Source organism: Mya arenaria, chromosome 9 (genome assembly GCF_026914265.1).
Source record: "Mya arenaria isolate MELC-2E11 chromosome 9, ASM2691426v1".
In the NCBI taxonomy this organism is placed as follows: Eukaryota; Metazoa; Mollusca; class Bivalvia; order Myida; family Myidae; genus Mya; species Mya arenaria.
In genome coordinates, this window is record NC_069130.1 from 29,651,138 (window position 1) to 29,671,722 (window position 20,585).

General features: G+C 39.1%; 1 protein-coding gene across 1 annotated transcript; it reads left to right on the forward strand.

Moving 5' to 3' along the window:
- The first annotated feature begins 344 nt into the window (after positions 1-344).
- On the forward strand, positions 345-19,909 carry LOC128203047 (uncharacterized). The gene is made up of 8 exons (XM_052904296.1): positions 345-892; positions 9,978-10,176; positions 10,324-10,362; positions 10,521-10,565; positions 15,843-15,989; positions 16,602-16,722; positions 19,162-19,283; positions 19,437-19,909. Exons 1-8 carry the CDS (start codon positions 725-727, stop codon positions 19,454-19,456), a joined length of 861 nt encoding a protein of 286 aa, XP_052760256.1. The 5' UTR covers positions 345-724; the 3' UTR covers positions 19,457-19,909.
- Positions 19,910-20,585: the final 676 nt, after the last annotated feature.

A 20,585-nucleotide genomic window follows, 5' to 3' on the forward strand; every position in this document is an offset into this window, starting at 1 on the left:
AGAACACTTACTTTTTCGGGTTCGCATTTTGGTACGGTACACAGTGGCTGTTTTTCGTTGCAAAAACCCATGGTAATCTTCCTTCTATAATTGTATTATGATCACAGACTTATTCACGAAATTCTGCTTTTTAAATTGGTCATATTGTTGTTAGGTTTAAATAAGTAGTGCTGTAACAATGCCTGTAGAAATCAAGCTAGTAAAAGTTTAATTTGACAATAAGGTATTTATATTGAGCAATAAACGTGAGACACTTGAGCAATGCTGTTTTCCACTGTCTGTACCTCTCAATACTCACAACAAATTACCCTCTTTGCTACACACTATTTACCTGTACCGACCACCACAACTGGTCCGAATTAAACCCCAATATTACCGGAGCGCGATGACTTTAATTTTCATCGCATTACTTACAAAATCGTTCTTGGTGACTGCTCGATTTTTGATTAGCTCCTGTTATTGGGGAGTAAAATAACTACGTTATGAACTAATATTAGTGTTTTCCTTCGCTTAAACGTTTAGTGTAATGTGCTTTAATGTATTTTTGGCTCAAAGTGGTGCATGGGTTCAGGCAAATAATCTTTATCATTAAGCAATCATTTTCAATCGTACTGAAAACAAATGTTAACTGGTACATTATTTTAAATTGAACATCAAGCTTTACTTTATGTTCCTGAAAAGGCTTATGAGTCGGTTTTGATGAAACAATAAAGAGTGTTAAATTATGAAAACGAAATTTCTAACGTATGTGACTTTATTTCTTCTGGAATACAGTTTAGGGGCACAGGTCCCCTTTGGAAAGGTAAATTATAAAGTTGTGACACAGAAGACCAAGGGTTTGGGTGAGGACCAAGTGTTGGATAATGCACGAGAAAAATGGGTTGTAGATTCGGTGAGTCAAAGCATTTTAAAAATGATTTTAAAATATTCATTTATATGTGTGTCTGTGTTTTATCAGGAAAAGTGAATTTCAGAACTACCGCGTGAGTAAGTCTTAGGTGCATTTGTTAAAAAAAATATGCCGCAAAATACCTTCATGAAAATCTGTCCGTGAACAATGCATACTAATACATTTTATTAGCATATTTATTTGTTATTTATACCTTAAATAAAGAAAAACTTGAAAGTTTTATATCCATTTATCAACCTGGAATGATAGCTATTTCGATATTTTGGCTAATCACGAAACATAAAGATAAACCATGCGATCACCATAGGAGGGTTTTGTGTGACCCGAGATGTCTGGGTTTATCAAGATAAGACGTGCAGGGTTACAGTGCACTAATTTAAGAATTTTATCTTTTTGACATTTGAATATTTAAATTAATGCAAATGTAGTCGGGTTGACGGGAAATTAATCAATGCAAATGAATACAAAGTAATAAAGAACGACGCTTTGTTTGCCATTTCTAATAGTCGGGATGCCTACCTTTCATTGTACATGCAATAACTACGACACCAAGTTAGAAAATCATTTGATTGGTAACAAGTAGTACAAGCAATAAGCAATAAGCGGATAAATTACAACAATATTGAAATATACGCATACTTCTTACTGTATTAAATTTTGGTACAAAACAGTTACTGCCCAACCCTAATGTTGTATATTACCCTAAATGGTCGTGCGAGCCAGTTATTGTAAATGGTCGTGCGAGCCAGTTATTGTAAATGGTCGTGCGAGCCAGTTATTGTAAATGGTCGTGCGAGCCAGTTATTGTAAATGGTCGTGCGAGCCAGTTATTGTAAATGGTCGTGCGAGCCAGTTATTGTAAATGGTCGTGCGAGCCAGTTATTGTTAACAAACATTCCCTTTAGTATGATGTTCGGTCACATTGGTGTAAGACCTTCTGGTAAATGTTCTGTTCTGTACAGTTGGTTTCAGTTCGGTTCTTTTGTTCTATTATGTTTTATCTTTATTGGCATTTTTTGTCTGAAATCACAACCATTCGTCTTTTACAGGTAATTCGGCAATCTCACATTGGGAAATGGCTATTTTTGCTGAAAGTAAATAAAAGACCAGTATGCTTATGTAAACTTCTGTTAATTGAATATGTCCATGAGAGTAAAATGGCAAATGGTCCATGTCGTATTTCTGTGTCACTCTAAGAAATGGAAAACGAAAACCACCCTGGTTACTGACCGCCAGGTAACTTACATGTAGTCTTCGAACACTCTCGATTATTTGTATTGGCAGTAATGTAGGTGTCTAAGCATTTTTTTGTGTCTGTCTTGCCATTTTTGCTAGTAAAGTTGTCTATTAGAGTAATTAGCACTGAAGTTCATTGGCGATGTAAGCTTCTGTATTTTAACGTTTGTTCATGTTTTTTTGTATTACATTTTGTATTTTAGACCGCAAGACAACGAAAGTGGGGAATGGTAAGTCCCCCGACAAGGCATAAAACCGAGAAAACACTATTAGAAGACTATAAACCCGTTTTTTCTGGTAAAATAAAAATCTTCGTCAGCCTATATACAAATTTTCAAATGTTTTAAGGAAAATAGCATCATGTTCTGCTGCTCATATATAGGAGTAGGCGATGAAAAATCACAAATCGGCGCCATGTTTATTAAAGGTAATTCCAACTCACAGTATACACCAATCTACACGACTATTGACGTCATAAAACAGTTAGGGTCACGTCCATTACGTTTTAATAGCAATAATACGATGTCTTAAATAAAGGGACAACACGTTATTCCCGACATCTACGCCGCCAAGTCAACGTCCGCTAACATGAGGTATGTACACGGAGTGTGATGCACCCCAGCAAATGTGGTGGCAGGCCCTGTAACGAGGCAGACCAGGAGTGTCAGAAATGCCTGGCTGGGCTTGATCCTTGCGTTGCCTGTTTGCAAAAGTTGACTTCAGAATAAAATGACACCGAATCAGCGCATGAGTCTCGTTGAACATTGCGTTTATTAAGTAATGTACAGCACCTTTGGCTGATAAATAATAAAACAAATTGGTTAAAGATTGTAAATATGGAATTTTAACTATTCGTAAACAAAGCCGTTGTCGCAGGATTTTTTACAGATTATATTATTAAAATTCAAAAGAAGCCATTACTTCGGTGTAGAGAAACATTTGTGACAATTCCTAATTGTACTAGGTTGTGATTCTTACCAAAAAAAATCACCCACAGAGAACACTTACTATTATGTTTAACCAATCATACGCACTAAATGTGCCAGAAGATATCAAGAATGTGGTAAATGGTGAATAAATCGTTCATGTTTTGGCATCCCGTGCCTTGTTAAATTGTTCAGTCTGCTGGAAACCCCAAACAGTAATTGCATTTATGGTTCTCTAATGAAGTAAAAATCCAACGTATGCCTCATCTAATTATAGTAAATTTAACATAAACTGTATGACTCAGGCGGAAGAAGGGATAAAAACTTGCATTATTTAACGGCAATGAAAACTTCATTTTGAATAATATAAACCCTAAAATGCAGATGTATATCGGTTCAAAACTTGATAAAATAAAATGGAATTGAGAGAGGGAAAAAAAGACTAAATGTATTTAGAAACAACAGGAAGGCATATTCCATTTGCTTAAACTGTTACTTACTATTTTTGTATATAAAAAACTAGACAATTTCAGAAACACAACACTTTCATCATCTTCGAAAGCAGATGCTAATAAAACAAGGATGCTCAATCACGGTAAAAAAAATGTTTCCAGTTAGAAATCTGACATTTATTAGCAAAGAAAACAGAGTCATGCACAAACAAGATTACACGAAACGAACCTTTAATAAATAACCGAAATGTGTAAGAAATAAACCAGACAATAGTTTATTGATTGACACCACCGAAACCATCACAAGCAACAGCTTCACTATTGTCACAACGGGCAATAGTTCCTTCATTAACACGTACGGTACCACCACAGGCAATAGTTTCACCACCTATACCATCACAGGCAAAAGTTTCTTCATTGACACCTACGATACCATCACAGGCAATAGTTTCTTCACTAACACCACCGATACCACTACACGTTATAGTTTCTTCATTGACACCTACGATACTACCACAGGTAATAGTTTCTTCATTGACACCTACGATACCACCACAGGCAATAGTTTCTTCACTGACACCACCGATACCGCAACACGTTATAGTTTCTCCATTGACACCTACGATACCACCAGAGGCAATAGTTTCTTCACTGACACCACCGTTACCATAACAGACAATAGTTTCTTCACTGACACCACCGATACCATCACAGGCAATAGTTTCTTCATTGACACCTTCGATACCATCACAGGCAATATTTTATTCATTGACACCTACGATACCATCACAGGCAATAGTTTCTTCACTGACACCTACGATACTATCACAGGCAACAGTTTCTTCACTGACACCACCGATACCATCACAGGCAATAGTTTCTTCATTGACACCTACGATACAACAACAGGCAATTGTTTCTTCATTGACACCTACGATACCAACACAGGCAATAGTCTCTTCACTGACACCTACGATACTATCACAGGCAACAGTTTCTTCACTGACACCACCGATACCATCACAGGCAATAGTTTCTTCATTGACACCTACGATACAACAACAGGCAATTGTTTCTTCATTGACACCTACGATACCAACACAGGCAATAGTTTCCTCACTGATACCACCGATACCATCACAGGCAATAGTTTCTTCATTGACACCACCGAAACCGCCACAAGCAATAGTTTCTTCATTGACACCTACGATACCACCACAGGCAATAGTTTCTTCATTGACACCTACGATACCACCACAGGCAATAGTTTCTTCATTAACACCACCGATACCATCACAGGCAATAGTTTCTTCATTGACACATTCGATACCATCACAGGCAATAGTTTCTTCATTGACACCTACGATACCACCACAGGCAACAGTTTCTTAACTGACACCTACGATACTATCACAGGCAACAGTTTCTTCACTGACACCACCGATACCATCACAGACAATAGTTTCTTCATTGACACCTACGATACCACAACAGGCAATTGTTTCTTCATTGACACCTACGATACCACCAATAGTTTCTTCACTGACACCACCGATACCATCACAGGCAATAGTTTCTTCATTGACACCACTGAAACCGCCACAAGCAATAGTTTCTTCATTGACACCTACGATACCACCACCTGCAATAGTTTCTTTATTGACTCCTACGATACCACCACAGGCAATAGTTTCTTCATTGACACCTACGATACCACCACAGGCAACAGTTTCTTCACTGACACCACCGATACCACCACAGGCAATAGTTTCTTCATTGACACCACCGATTTTCTTTATTGACACCACCGATACCATCACGGTCAATAGTTCCTTCATTGACACCACCGATTTTCTTTATTGACACCACCGATACCATCACGGGCAATAGTTCCTTTATTGACACCTACGATACCACCACAGGCAATAGTTTCTTCATTGACACCACCGATATCATCACAGGCAACAGTTTCTTTATTGACACCTACGATACCACCACAGGCAAGAGTTTCTTCACTGACACACCTATACCACCACAAGCAATAGTTTCTTTATTGCTGACACCTACGATACCACCACAGGTAATAGTTTCTTCAATGACACCACTGAAACCAACCGGTGCTCTGTCCCGGAGGATATATTAGTTTACTGCAAGTACGGCATTGATCTTTGATAACGTTCAGCAAGTCAAAAGCAGTAAATTCGCATACCGAGAGACATGCATACATGAGACAAAGTGACATCTTGGGGGAACATTCTACTACAGACCACCACATATAAGTTTGTATGTAGAATATCGATTATTAAAAAACAAACACCAATTCATTTTATCTGTGGCAGACTGTTTCTTACTAAACATGATTGATCATTATCATCAATTAAAAATTCCCTACCGAAAATTATTTACATGAACATATGTATATTTAAAAAATCGTCTACGTGACGGCTTCATCAGTATGTGGCATTAGTAGAATCTTGATTTGGAATTCACAACTAATTTAAACAAGATGTCTTAAGGAATTGATTTGGTTTAAACACAAGTAAGAATATATTTTAACGCTTGGCATACAGAAGAATGAAACTCTGGAAAAACGCTTTCGAAAAATCAAAGCAGCATGGGATTGTCTTGCGGGACGATGCAGATCTAAAATCACACTTTAATTGCTTCTCACTCTGTTCAAAGCATTACTGATAATAATGTTGTAGTCTTCAAAAAAACACATAAAAAAACCATGTTGCTCGTAATCGAATCATTTGCGTTTTGGAATGCATGATTCGCATTCGATTTAAGAGATGTTTGTTAATTTGATAGCATTTCATGCAGTTTCACAATGTGTTTTTTCTACAGGAATGGTATAACAAGTGTTTACAAAGCACTTTGCAGTCAGTAAAGTAAAGCACGATGATATTGTCATTTTAAAGCTGCGCTCTCACAGATTTACCGTTTTGACAACTTTTTATATTTTTTTTGTCTTGAAATGGGCAAATGTTTGCGTAAATATCTGAAAACCAGCAATAAAAAGACTGCTGACAAAAAATCAGATCGCAGATTTTCATATCTAAGTTCCAAAATTGATGTTTTATGCATTTTTCTAAAACCGTTAGTAACGCTTATAGCCATAAAACAATAGTAGAATGAACGGAAATGTGAAAATGTGCGATCTGATCTTTTGTCAGCAGTCTTTTATCACTGGTTTGCAGATATTTACGCAAAAATTTGCTCATTCCAAGACAAAAAAAATAAAATAAAAAGTCGTCAAAACTGTAAATCTGTGAAAGTGCAGCTTTAAGGCTACGATTTATTGTCCGATAGAAGAGAATCCTACGCAAACTGTAACATATATGGATGTATGGATGTTTTGCGGGTTTATGAAGCTGCCATCTCAGTAGTTATAATAATAATAATAATAATAATAATAATAATAATAGTAATAATAATAATAATAATAATAATAATAATAATAATAATAATATAATAATAATAATAATAATAATAATAATAATAATAATAATAATAATAACAACTTTATTTAACGAAGGTTACAATCATTACAGACATACTGCTTATTTCCAGCATGGCCTTCACACAAAAAGTATTACAAAAACACATATACTAAGTTACATATTAAGCAACATAATTTAAAAAAAAAATACAATCACACTATCACTATCATACATTTCTTCGACAAACACAACTCAGTTTAATAGTTAGTTAGTTCCCATTAAAGCGTAAAATACATTGCCAAATCTCTGGCGGCGGCAGTCGGTTCTTTAATGTGTGAAGTCGAAGGGCAGGCCAAAGACGTTGCACTTGATTCGAAATTTACTAGTGTATTTTGGCGGAGTAAAACAAAGCGCATTCAATACTACATCATCATAAAATGCTAAGGTCATTTGCAAACAGTAGAATTTGTTTTGCTGATTCATCCGAAGCACGATGAACTCACAGACTTGATATGATTTGGTTTAAAAAAACTAAGCGGTTAAAGGTCTTATAAACCGCTTTCCCTCCCACCCTACCGAGCAACTGCGTTCACTCCCACCCTACCGAGCAACTGCGTTCACTCCCACCCCTAGTGCCCAACTGTTTTCACTCTCACCCCTAGCGTCATCCTGCCTTCACTCCCACCCCTAGTGTCCAACTGCTTTCACTCGCTCCCATCGAGCAACCCTGCGTTCACTCCCACCCCAAGCGCACATACCTGTATTCACCCAACCCTAACGCACTACTGCTTTCACTCCAAGCCCAGCGCAGACCTGCTTTCACTCTCACCCCTAGCGTACTCTTGTGTTCACTCCGACCCCATCCACACATCTGCATTCACCCCACCCTTAACGCGTTAACTGATTTCACTTCCCCCTAGCGCACACCTGCTTTCACTCTCACTCCCGCGAACTCTTGTGTATACTCCCATTCCTAAAGCACATCTGCTTTCACTCCCACTCCAAATGCTCAACGGCTTTCACTCCAATCCCTAGCGCCCATCTACTTTCACTCCAACAAGCGCACAATTGCTTCCACTCCCACCCCTAGCGCACAATTGCTTTCACTCCCACCCCTAGCGCACATTTGCTTTCACTCCCACCCCTAGCGCACAATTGCTTCCACTCCCACCCCTAGCGCACAATTGTTTTCACTCCCTTCAACACCACACACACGCTTTCACTCCCACCCAGAGCGCATATCTGCTTTCACTTCCACCCATAGCGTACAATTGCTTTCACCGCCACCCATTATGCCCAACTGTTTTCATTCCCACCCCTAAGGCCCAACTGCTTTCACTCCCATCCCTAGTGCCCAACTGCTTTCACTCCCGCCCCTAGCGCCCAACTGTTTTCACTCCCACCCCTAGTGCCCAACTGTTTTCACCCCCACCCCTAATGCCATACTGCCCTCACTCCCAACCATAATGCCCAACTGCTTTCACTCCCACCCCTAGTTCTAAACTGTTTCCACTCCCACCTCTAGTGCCCAACTGTGTTCACGTCCTCCCCTAGTGCCAAACTGCATTCACTCCCATCCCTAGTTCTCAACTGTTTTCACACCCACCTCTAGTTCCCAACTTTTTTTACTCCCACCCCTTGTGCACAACTTCTTTCACTCCCACACCTTATGCAAAACTGCTTTCACTCCCACCCCTAGTTCTCAACTGTTTTCGCTCTCACCTCTAGTGCCAAACTGCTTTCACTTCCACCCCTGGTTCCCAATTGTTTTCACTCCCATCCCTGGTTCCCAATTGTTTTGACTCCCACCCCTAGTTCCCAATTGTTTTCACTCCCACCTCTAGTTCCCAATTATTTTCACTCCCACCCCTAGCGTCCAACTGTGTTCACTCCCACCCCTAGTTCCCAATTATTAGTGCCCTACTGCTTTCACTCCCATCCTTGGTGTCCAATTGCTTTCACTCCAACCCCTAGTGCCCAACTGTTTTCATTCCCACCCCTAGTGCCCAACTGCTTTCACTCCCACCCCTACTGCACAACTACATTCACTCCCACCCCTAGTGCACAACTGCTTTCACTCCCACCCCTAGTGCACGACTACTTTCACTCCCACCCCTAGTGCACAACTACTTTCACTCCCACCCCTAATGCACAACTACTTTCACTCCAAACCAAAGCACAACCCTGTGCTTACTTCCACCCAAAGCGTACCCCTGTGTTCACTCCCAACCCGTAGCACAACCCTGTGTTTACTTCCACCCAAAGCGTACCCCTGTGTTCACTCCCAACCCGTAGCACAACCCTGTGTTTACTTCCACCCAAAGCGTACCCCTGTGTTTACTCCCACCCCGTAGCACAACCCTGTGTTTACTTCCACCAAAAGCGCACCCCTGTGTTCACTCCCAACCCGTAGCACAACCCTGTGTTTACTTCCACCCAAAGCGTACCCCTGTGTTTACGCCCACCCGTAGCACAACCCTGTCTTTACTTCCACGCAAAGCGTACCCCTGTGTTCACTCCCAACCCGTAGCACAACCCTGTGTTTACTTCCACCCAAAGCGCACCTCTGTATTTACTCCCAACCCGTAGCACAACCCTGTGTTTACTTCCACCGAAAGCGTACCCCTGTATTCACTTCCAACCCGTAGCACAACCCTGTGTTTACTTCCACCCAAAGTGTACCCCTGTATTTACTCCCAACCCGTAGCACAACCCTGTGTTTACTTCCACCAAAAGCGCACCCCTGTATTCACTTCCAACCCGTTGCACAACCATGTGTTTACTTCCACCCAAAGCGTACCCCTGTATTCACTCCCAACCCGCAGCACAACCCTGTGTTTACTTCCACCCAAAGTGCTCCCCTGTATTTACTCCCAACCCTAGCGTACTCTTGATTTCGCTGACCGCTCCAATTCCAAGCATAATACATCACCGACTAACTTAAATCACATTATTATTTTGAATACCTGTAATGAAACAGGAAAAGTAAATTATTGTTGCTTGATTTTAGGTAATTTATGACGACTATCAGTCCGATGGCCTCGCTGAAAGCACACTGGACGATATCTGTCCGCCCATTCCACATGCAATTGAAGAGGACGCGTGCATTATGCCGACATGCAAGAGTGACGTGGATTGTCCGGACGACTTCCGATGTTGCTACAATGGCTGCGTGTACGCATGCTTGCCTGAAATGAAACCTCCACCATGTAATCCTTTGATGCAATACATTTTATATAAACGTATAGTATTTTATTAAGGATTAGAGAAAAATATGTAATTTGGTTTATTAAACACTGTTTGTAATAATATTATGTTGTTATCATTATACCAATCCGATAATAATTGTGTTTTAGTGGTAGACTGGAGGAAGGAGCCTCAAAGATCCAGATCCGGTACGTCTTTTATCCGCCACCTTCGTTCATGGACGATCGGCTTATAAATGTTTTTCTTGTTTACTTAATGTCCTTGAATTTTGAAATGAGATTTTTTTTTACATGTGACTTTTTAAGACAAATGGATCTAATACATAATGTATTACATTCTTTTTCAGGAATATCTTGGCTTATAAGTGGACCTCCAGGTCCAGGAACGGAAGGTAAATGTTTGTCGTAGAACCTTGTGATTTTAGCAATAATCTTTGAGGGTAGAATCGCTGCCTGAATGTATCACGGTTCGCAAAACAAATACACAAACACAGACCTCACATTAACTTCAGACATCGACAGATGTTTCATTTGTTTTATATAAGCGGTCAAAACTGTAACCCACAGCCAGTGTTTACTCTGTACTGGACCTGTACACCGGTATTGATATTGACAATCACTCACTGTACACCCAAGATATGTTCTGTGTAACTGCCATAGACACTCATCCTAATGCAATTAACATGTCTTCTGTCTCTGGCAATTTTCAGACATGATTTCCTCATCACCGACAGCAGCCTTTGAAATAATACACATCAATTACCTACAAACCTACTGACTCGCTTTGCCAATATATCTGTATGAGAGATAAATGGCTATCGATAGGGAACCACTGCCAGAATGTCATTCTTAAACGGTTCTTAAATATTGAGATCATTCAGGTCCGTTATTGTCACTCACTGAAATTTCTCTCAGACTGTGATATTTATTCATGGCGCTTCTTGACAGAAATGCGTCAGCGTTGAAAGAACCATTTGGTGTTCGCAACATATTTTTGGGCCAATGACAATCGAGGATTTACCTCATTTTTGTAGCTCCATTTCATGTACAGCAGATCTGACGGTGATATTTATTTAAGTAAACAGTATTTTGTCGGGATTTTTTTTACGATTTTTGATATGGCAAATCCTTTACGTACAAATTGTTTAGTTATAAAAGTGGGTTGTTATTCCGATCGGGATTCCGGGTTAAAGCATAATGCGTCTATAAAATATCATAAAAACAAGAAATATTACCAGATAATGTTATTTTATATTAGTTCCGTACACAAAAAAAATAAATATCCAACGAATAATAGTGAGTTGACACCTTGATCATATCGAAACAGGGTCTTGTCCTTGATACCAGGATCATATCGAAACAGAGGGTCTTGTCCTTGATACCAGGATCATATCGAAACAGAGGGTCTTGTCCTTAATACCATGATCATATCGAAACAGGGTCTTGTCCTTGATACCAGGATCATATCGAAACAGAGGGTCTTGTCCTTGATGCCAGTATCATATCAAAACAGGGTCTTGTCCTTGACACCAAGGTCATATCGAAACAGGATCATGTCCTTGACACCAGCATCATATCGAAACAGAGGGTCTTGTCCTTGATACCAGGATCATATCGAAATAGGGTCTTGTTCTTGATACCAGGATCATATCGAAACAGGGTCATGTTCTTGATACCAGGATCATATCAAAACAGGGTCTTGTCCTTGACACCAAGGTCATATCGAAACAGAGGGTCTTCTCCTTGATACTAGGATTATATCGAAACAGGGTCTTGTTCTTGACACCAGGATCATATCAAAACAGGGTCTTGTCCTTGACACCAAGGTCATATCGAAACAGAGGGTCTTCTCCTTGATACCAGGATCATATCGAAACAGGGTCTTGTCCTTGATACCAGGATCATATCGAAACAGAGGGTCTTGTCCTTGATGCCAGGATCATATCGAAACAGGGTCTTGTCCTTGACACCAGGATCATATCGAAACAGAGGGTCTTGTCCTTGATGCCAGGATCATATCGAAACAGACGGTCATGTCCTTGACACCAGGATCATATCGAAACAGGGTCTTGTCCTTGATACCAGGATCATATCGAAACAGAGGGTCTTGTCCTTGATGCCAGGATCATATCGAAACAGAGGGTATTGTCCTTGATATCAGGATCATATCGAAACAGGGTCTTGTCCTTGATACCAGGATCATATCGAAACAGAGGGTCTTCTCCTTGACACCAGGATCATATCGAAACAGAGGGTCTTGTCCTTGATGCCAGGATCATATCGAAACAGGGTCTTGTCCTTGACACCAGGATCATATCGAAACAGGGTCTTGTCCTTGACACCAGGATCATATCGAAACAGGGTCTTGTCCTTGACACCAGGATCATATCGAAACAGAGGGTCTTGTCCTTGATGCCAGGATCATATCGAAACAGACGGTCATGTCCTTGACACCAGGATCATATCGAAACAGGGTCTTGTCCTTGATACCAGGATCATATCGAAACAGAGGGTCTTGTCCTTGATGCCAGGATCATATCGAAACAGAGGGTATTGTCCTTGATATCAGGATCATATCGAAACAGGGTCTTGTCCTTGATACCAGGATCATATCGAAACAGAGGGTCTTCTCCTTGACACCAGGATCTTATGAAAACAGAGAGTCATATCCTTGACACCAGGATCATATCGAAACAGGGTCTTGTCCTTGATACCAGGATCATATCGAAACAGAGGGTCTTGTCCTTGACACCAGGATCATATCGAAACAGACGGTCATGTCCTTGATACCAGGATCATATCGAAACAGAGGGTCATGTCCTTGATACCAGGATCATATCGAAATAGGGTCTTGTTCTTGATACCAGGATCATATCGAAACAGGGTCATGTTCTTGATACCAGGATCATATCGAAACAGGGTCTTGTCCTTGATACCAGGATCATATCGAAACAGGGTCATGTCCTTGATACCAGGATCATATCGAAACAGAGGGTCTTGTCCTTGATACCAGGATCATATCAAAACAGGGTCTTGTCCTTGACACCAGGGTCATATCGAAACAGAGGGTCTTGTCCTTGATACCAGGATCATATCGAAACAGAGGGTCTTGTCCTTGATACCAGGATCATATCGAAACAGAGGGTCTTGTCTTTAATGCCAGCATCATATCAAAACAGGGTCTTGTCCTTGACACCAGGATCATATCGAAACCAAGGGTCTTGTCTTTGGCACCAGCATCATATCGAAACAGGGTCTTGTCCTTGATACCAGGATCAAATCGGAACAGAGGGTCTTGTCCTTGATACCAGGGTCATATCGAAACAGAGGGTCTTGTCCTTGATACTAGGATTATATCGAAACAGGGTCTTGTCCTTGACACCAGGGTCATTTCGAAACAGGGTCTTGTCCTTGATACCAGGATCATATCGAAACAGGGTCTTGTCCTAGATACCAGGATCATTTCGAAACAGGGTCATGTCCTTGATACCAGGATCATATCGAAACAGGGTATTGTCCTTGACACCAGGATCATATCGAAACAGGGTATTTTCCTTGATAACCAAGATCATATCGAAACAGGGTATTGTCCTTAATACCAAGATCATATCGAAACAGGGTCTGTCCTTGATACCTGGATTATATCGAAACAGGGTATTATCCTTGATACCAAGATCAGATCGAAACAGAGGGTCTTGTCCTTGATACCATGGTCATATCGAAACAGAGGGTCTTGTCCTTGATACTATGATTATATCGAAACAGGGTATTGTCCTTAACACCAGGGTCATATCGAAACAGACGGTATTGTCCTTGACACCAGGATCATATCGAAACAGAGGGTCTTGTCCTTGACATCAGAATCATATCGAAACAGAGGGTCTTGTCCTTGTCACCAGCATCATATCGAAACAGAGGGTCTTGTCCTTGATACCAGGATCATATCGAAACAGAGGGTCTTCTCCTTGACACCAGGATCTTATGAAAACAGAGAGTCATATCCTTGACACCAGGATCATATCGAAACAGGGTCTTGTCCTTGATACCAGGATCATATCGAAACAGAGGGTCTTGTCCTTGACACCAGGATCATATCGAAACAGAGGGTCTTGTCCTTGATGCCAGGATCATATCGAAACAGAGGGTATTGTCCTTGATATCAGGATCATATCGAAACAGACGGTCATGTCCTTGACACCAGCATCATATCGAAACAGAGGGTCTTGTCCTTGATGCCAGGATCATATCGAAACAGAGGGTATTGTCCTTGACACCAGGATCATATCGAAACAGGGTCTTGTCCTTGATACCAGGATCATATCGAAACAGAGAGTCATGTCCTTGACACCAGGATCATATCGAAACAGACGGTCATGTCCTTGACACCAGGATCATATCGAAACAGACGGTCATGTCCTTGATACCAGGATCATATCGAAACAGAGGGTCTTGTCCTTGACACCAGGATCATATCGAAACAGACGGTATTGTCCTTGACACCAGCATCATATCGAAACAGAGGGTCTTGTCCTTGATATCAGGATCATATCGAAACAGACGGTCATGTCCTTGACACCAGCATCATATCGAAACAGAGGGTCTTGTCCTTGATGCCAGGATCATATCGAAACAGAGGGTATTGTCCTTGACACCAGGATCATATCGAAACAGGGTCTTGTCCTTGATACCAGGATCATATCGAAACAGAGAGTCATGTCCTTGACACCAGGATCATATCGAAACAGAGGGTATTGTCCTTGATATCAGGATCATATCGAAACAGACGGTCATGTCCTTGACACTAGGATCAAATCGAAACAGAGGGTCATGTCCTTGACACCAGGATCATATCGAAACAGACGGTCATGTCCTTGACACCAGTATCATATCGAAACAGACGGTCATGTCCTTGACACCAGCATCATATCGAAACAGAGGGTCATGTCCTTGACACCAGCATCATATCGAAACAGACGGTCATGTCCTTGACACCAGCATCATATCGAAACAGACGGTCATGTCCTTGACACCAGCATCATATCGAAACAGACGGTCATGTCCTTGACACCAGCATCATATCGAAACAGACGGTCATGTCCTTGACACCAGTATCATATCGAAACAGACGGTCATGTCCTTGACACCAGGATCATATCGAAACAGACGGTCATGTCCTTGACACCAGGATCATATCGAAAGAGATATAAAGGAACATACACCAGAAATAAACCACCGCGTATGGAAACCTTGATAATATTTCAAAAGCTTAAGTCAATTTAAGTCTAAATGCATAGGACAACAAAACATATTAAATATATAGACTCATATAATACATATACATAGACTGTTGATGTACGTTCTTTGCACTGTCGCTGAAGCACTGGTAATCCCGACTGTAAATACGGCTTTTGAGATGGAGCACAATTGTTTTCAACCATTTTATAAAGCAAACCTGGATTAAAACGTAAAAAACAGTGTGTTTTCTAAAATATTTTTTTTATAATGTTCTTTTTCAAATGTTGCCTAATCATAAAAATCGGCACAAGCCAAATATGGAATAAAGTACTGATGGCCATGATTAGAGGCACAATCAGCTGACAATAATCCAGTCGATATGAAATATATTGCCATTTATATGCATGTCATATCCTGCTCGTTTCTTTTTCTAGTTGAGCTTTGCAGCACGACTCCTAGTGACCCGGATGAAGACCCACTCCTGTGCCCTCGTGGTTACTTCTGTCACGTGACTGACACTGGCAACCCAAAGAAAGGGATTCCTAACAGTGGTTACTGTGTCAAGGAGACAGACGGACAGTGTAAGTAATAGCAGTGTTGGCTTTTTTTACCAAATTGTATAACTGGCAGCTTTGGGCTAATATAAATCCATTGCTAGATTTCCATCCATTTTTTTAAATGGGGTAGGGGTGGACATATTTTTTTCTTAGATGACTGTTTAAGCGTTGAATATGCGTTCATGCTCATTCTTACTGCATACGGGACTATGTACATGTGCTTCTAGAAAAACCACGAATACGATCGTAGCACATCTACATCTTAGGTATGAATAAACGCCGTTCCCGGACAATAACGGAGCGATACGCAAATGCAGACCCTTGTGTAACGAGGTGTAACTTGTATTTGTGTCAATACAATTTAAGGGGTGGTGGAAAAAGAGAGGACATGCGGGGATGAAAATCTAGCAATTGATTTATAGTCGCCTTGAGCTTAGATATATATATATATATATGTGCATATTTTTGGGATGTATCATATCACAGATAAAAATACCAAAGCAATAGTTATTAATGGGTCTTGGGCTCTCACGCGGGGTATGGAAATATCCAACATGTATTGTGTTCTTGAAATATTGTCGTATTTTGATATAGTTTATCCGTATCAGTTTGAGTTCACCTTACTTTCTGTTTTAGATTCGCAACGAGAGGAAGAGATTCTTTTATCATCGGCGGGGTTAAAGTCCGGGAAAACATGCACAGTGGATAATATACGACTTCTGGAAGGGGCATCGATCAAGTTGAAGAGGAAATCTTGGTATTAGACCAATTTACAAAGATCTGGTCTATAATATAGAACTGCCATTCCACTAATCTGCTTGATAGCACTTGTTCACAAATTAAATTTCAATAGAACGTTCTGACACACAGGTTTTATCGTTATACTTTTGGAGCATTTTCCTTGTTGAAATATAACAAAACTTTGCTCTATTTAGAACATAAAAGCTCACAAGGTCTGTTAAACACACACATTTTAATCATCAAATTTATCTCATAATTCACTAAAAAGGAAACTTACTAATGAAAATTAAAGGGAGTTACGCCGGCAGCAGGGATAGAATCTTAATCCATTATGTCTGCATGCAAAACCCACTTCCCACTACCCCACGGTGACAGAATAAAAAGTATAGTCAAAACGAAAAACCCCACATTTTTAATATATATATACTGTATACATAATACACAACATTTGGAGATAATGGAGGTATTACGTATCAAACAATTCAAAAGTTTCTAAATCATAGAATGTCTTAACTTTTGAAATATTCGGAGAATTAGTCATCGAAGTTTTATAGAATTGTTTAACAGAATAGTCAGTTTTGTCCTATCTTTGCTATTCATAAGTTCCCCATGTTTATAAGTATTTGAATGAGTAATTTAAAAAGGTTGTAAGTATTTTTTTCTATAGTTTTTAAGAAAAAGCACATTCGAACAAATATTGGTATTCACCATCCAAAGAATGAATGGCACACATGTGTCAAAAACGGTGATTCCTTTCAATATTAATATATAGGTAACATATCAAGATATTACTTGAAACAATGTTAATTTTTATAAAACCTGTACTAACACTTAGAAGTATTATGCACACAGCTATACTCCAGTCTTGCAAAAACTGGCCATACAGCACAGGCTAAACAATAGATTTAAAATGGCTTATGCTATCAATTTTCTGATACATAAAAAAATATGACAAACAAAGACCGTCTAAACATAATTAAATATATGCAATCCATCTGTAACCACATTATGAGTATGCAAATTATCAGCAATTATTAACAGTATCTTAAATATTTTATTATCCTTAGTAGTAATCACTTTACTCCAATAGCACAGCATTGTAAGCCTTAGCATTTAATATAATTGGTTTTATACCGAAGTCACTATAAACCATACAATTTGGTGTAGAAGTATTCATTTTAAGTATAAATTCACAGTATTTCAATTGAAAGTGCTCAATAATTTTAGTATCTTCGAAACCCTATACTTCAGATCCATACGATAAAAAAGGAAGATAGGAAAATTCGAGTTTAAGAACTCGCAAACAAAGCTTTTCTGGCTAGATGAACAAGATATGTTTTTCCTTTTTTTGAATTCCCATTGTAATTAAACTGTACCCCAAGGTATCAAAAGTCAACAATGTCAAGTTTGGTATTATCATAATACAATTCGTATTTGTTACTGCCAACAATACAATAACTTTTGTTTTTGCAGCATTTACACTATCGTTCCACAATGAACAATTATAACAATGCAAAACAAACACAGCGTTCAGCAATACAACAATTACTGCCTACTAAAGGCTGTTTCCCCTTGCGAAAAATTTAATCAGTGAAGAGTACGTTAATGAATAAAAAAGCAATGAATTTCTTGAAATATAAACAGAATCTTGACAATTACGCTTTCACAGCATAATGTATTCATAATAAAGTTAGAACATGAATATTTACCATTTTATGAGCTATTTTGGCCTGATTTTGTATTTTTCCCAAAATCAACTTTTTTCCCAATTTGCAAGGCACAGGCGGTAAAAATATTTCCCAAAAAAATCACTGATATATATATAATCTTACATGTATGATACTCATAAAGCCAATATGGAATTTTGTAAAACAAAATGAAAAATATTTACATCAAACAGTTACGTTTATGGTCCGTATGTCGCTGAACAAAATTCCCCCATTTCGTGTACATGTAAATGTTTCGCTATAAGCTTGACGTTTAATGTAACGTATTCTAGTGGTCTAAAGGAACCAGTAATTTAGCTCGTTTGCTCGTAAATGCATGTAAAAATAATACAAATATCAAAATAGAGTATGTGCCTTTAAACAAACCGTGTGACCCAGACTTACTTGCTACTGCTGCCAACACAATCAACTTCTAGAATTCTGTTTCATTTTCTTCCATTCTGTAAATAGCATAAATGTTCTTGAAACTGTGAAAGATATCATATGCATTATGCTTACCTAATAATTTACGAGATTGTAAATTATATAAAAAGTATTGAGTATGTGATTGACTAGAGTCAGTTATATTATCTACCGTCAGACAAATACTAGTTAAATACTTTATACTCACAGTTTGTATTCATTAATGAAGTTATTTGGTTATTTGTACATATGCCAAGTTAATTTGAGGTTTTGTAAACTTTTCAACTTGATGATTTTAACAGATATACTGCCTTGCCAACTTTCAGTCGCTGTAATAAAGGGTTCTTGTCCTGCAAGAGGAAAAAAGGAAAAAACAACGTCGACGTGGAAATAAAAGACAAATCTCCCAAGAACTCTAGACCAAGAAAAAGAAATAAAGGCAAAAAAGGTAAAATTATACTTATATCAGACTATTATACTCGTATTTAGGTGCATACATTAGTTTTCATTTCAAATAGATTATTTTATCCCTTGCTTAATAAAAGAATAACGACTTTACTTATATGACCGAAGTTTAGAGGGGGGCTATTTTTTATTTCAGGGAGGAAGAAAAGTACTTGAGGCTCCTCATCATCAGAGAAAAATATTCCATTACTTCATATAAACATTTGTACGCACATTGTCTGTTATTTATACACACAAGCACGGAAATACAGTTAAAAACATGACGTGCTTCGTCAGTTCACCACAGAGGTAAACCAACGTGCATTCCATGCGCATACAAGTGATTTACACTGACACTTATTTTAATTTATCTACTGATCTTTTGATCATTGATTATATGAGATGCATTTGTTAAAGATGTTATTCGCTTTTTCATAAACTTGCCTGTTTGACGTGTGTTTGTCTTTTGATAGATGTTAGCCAGGTGGTCTATAGTCTGTGTCACATTGTCGATCTTGTTACCTTTTTTAACAAAGTGATATGGAATACGTTGAACAATAATGCATATATCTTGATACATAGCGACTAATTTAATAAATACGATGATCATACACTTTGATTTTATGTTTACATTGCTTGTTAGTTTTAAATCTTTGACCAAGCACCATGCATGGTATTGGTTGAGCACTGTCGGCCAGCCACAAGACCGGCGAAACCCTCTCCCTCCCCCTTGCGAACCGAACACTAATTCATGGTATTCTTCATGACAAATACGCTAATTAATCTATTTCGCGAGTGTTAGTACCGAATGATGCCGATTTTGGCGTTTCAGCGCATCGTTCGTCATCCTATGGAGTGCTTACAAAGCACATGAATACCACGAAGGAGGGGGAGTGCTTTTTCCACATACCCATCGACAAGTATTTCATTTAGTCCGTTTCGAAATACTCAAATTGATAGAATGTTATTTTAACATCAACACCTTTTGGCAATGAACTTCTCACCCCAAGAAACTGGTAGACAATCTTGTTAATTTTCGGAATTTATTCGAACAAATTGGGCAATGACGGATTTTATTGGCAACAGGTGCTCTGTCTTGGGGGAAATATCTACCGCAAGTACAGCATTGATCCGTGATAACATTCTGACAACTGGCATGCAGTGGAGCGCTCTACTCACACTCTCCTGTGTGCAGCTAGACAGCTTTCGAACAAGGTGGATGAAAACAAGGAATTCCATGTTATTTGAAGGGAAGATGGTAACAATATCGTTTAATGATGATGTAGTCGAATGTGTATGATTTACA

Excerpts from the sequence above, each read along its gene's own strand:
- LOC128203047 (XM_052904296.1), top strand. The coding sequence starts at position 725 with ATGAAAACGAAATTTCTAACGTATGTGACTTTATTTCTTCTGGAATAC. Across the intron at positions 10,566-15,842 it reads TCCAGGTCCAGGAACGGAAG|TTGAGCTTTGCAGCACGACT; the intron begins GTAAATGTTTGT and ends TTCTTTTTCTAG. Across the intron at positions 15,990-16,601 it reads CAAGGAGACAGACGGACAGT|ATTCGCAACGAGAGGAAGAG; the intron begins GTAAGTAATAGC and ends TTTCTGTTTTAG.